Genomic DNA, 1,522 nt, shown 5'->3' on the forward strand with positions numbered 1-1,522 from the left:
GTTGAAAACTATGTTGTTGTTTTTCCATTTGGGGATATCCTCTACATCCTTTGAGGTTTCTCTACCAACAGCGTTATGGAGATGTGCACTTAGATACAGGGTACAATGAAACGAGAACAAAACAATAAAAAAACACAAAAAAACTCACAAGCAGAAAAAACAAACAAATTATTTATCTGCGTCTGCGCTGCAAAAAAAATAAATCGTAAAAAGGTGTGACATTCCTATCAGCTGAGGAAATGAACGGTTGACACCAATGTTAAATAGAAAGGCTTATTTTGCGTTGCCTGATCCTTCTGTAACAACTGATTTTATTTATATTCCTGGATTACACTCGAACGCTAAATCTGGGAAATATAACTCTTAGGGAACCATTATCTTTCTTCCACTATATTACTCTCGTTACCCTTCTTTTGATCGCCTGTATATAAGAATTCATCTACCCTATCTTATTTTTCGACAGGATCATGACACATTAAAAAACAGACGGTGAGGCTCACCTTGCCAAACCTCACAACATTTCTTTTCTTTTTATTTGTATTTCTCTACAATATAGAAAGAACAAGAAAAACAACAAACACACATGGCTTCCATTGAATGTGAGCCTCTCCAAATTAATCTAGATCCATACCAAAGTGTTCCTTTTGCGCTTGCAGACGGTTCACTGATACTAGTCTATTTTTATCCGACAGACAAGAGAAGCAGAACCATGATGGACTTTTCACGTGCAATCTTTGCGCTGTTGGTATTAACGTGTACCGTGCATGGAGGAGTGGTGACGCAGGTGAGTACATTGACTCCTATATACTCAAGTCTTGGGTGAGGTATGTGTGCTCTTCTCAAAGCACCGTCAAGTACTTTGAAACGTTCCTGCAAATATTATTTTATATTCGTTTGGGCTGTATGGTGAAGATTTGTCTACTTTACAGAACAAATTATGTCTAAACGAATTATACAATTCACTTCAGCAGTTTAAAACCCCATTCACTGGGACTTTTACTTAATGTTTTAATAGCTTGACAGAACCCAAGCCCTTAATGAGAATTAATGCTATTCGTTTGCTGGAATGCTGATGACAAAATAAAACTCCCTAAAAATTGTTGGGTTTTTTTAAACAGTGAAAAGGAAGACGTCTAACGTCCCTATCAACACTGTGGCTATCTAAGAGGCAGGAATGTCCGGAACAAACGCCCATCTCCGAAAGGACCGAGCAATGGGAACCTCGTGCAAAGTGCTTTTCCCAAGGACACAACGTCTGACCGAGCTGACGCTCCAACCACCTGAGCCCGCAATCTCACGATTAGCTTTACGGGTTCGGTAACCTAAACACTAGGCCACCGATGCCACTCTAAAAAAAGTCATCCGTAATTTTTAAAAAATAATAATAATAATAATTGCATTTATATAGCGCATATCCATGCTCAAGAGCATGCTCTATGCACTTTATAACTATTATTACCCCGGCAGACCCTCTGAGAACACTCAGAAACATTCTCGGCTTTCGTGGAAGCATACAGTGCAA

General features: G+C 38.9%; 1 protein-coding gene across 1 annotated transcript in view; it reads left to right on the plus strand.

Moving 5' to 3' along the window:
- Nucleotides 1-277: 277 nt before the first annotated feature.
- Nucleotides 278-1,522, plus strand: part of LOC101850978 (classical arabinogalactan protein 9-like) — a 9,077-nt gene continuing 7,832 nt past the window's right edge. The window contains exon 1 of the mRNA XM_013086221.2: nucleotides 278-784. Coding sequence (XP_012941675.1) covers nucleotides 584-784 — 201 coding nt within the window. The 5' untranslated portion in view covers nucleotides 278-583. The remainder of the gene's footprint in view (nucleotides 785-1,522) is intronic.

The sequence above is a fragment of the Aplysia californica genome, unplaced genomic scaffold, assembly GCF_000002075.1.
Source record: "Aplysia californica isolate F4 #8 unplaced genomic scaffold, AplCal3.0 scaffold00444, whole genome shotgun sequence".
Classification (NCBI taxonomy): Eukaryota; Metazoa; Mollusca; class Gastropoda; order Aplysiida; family Aplysiidae; genus Aplysia; species Aplysia californica.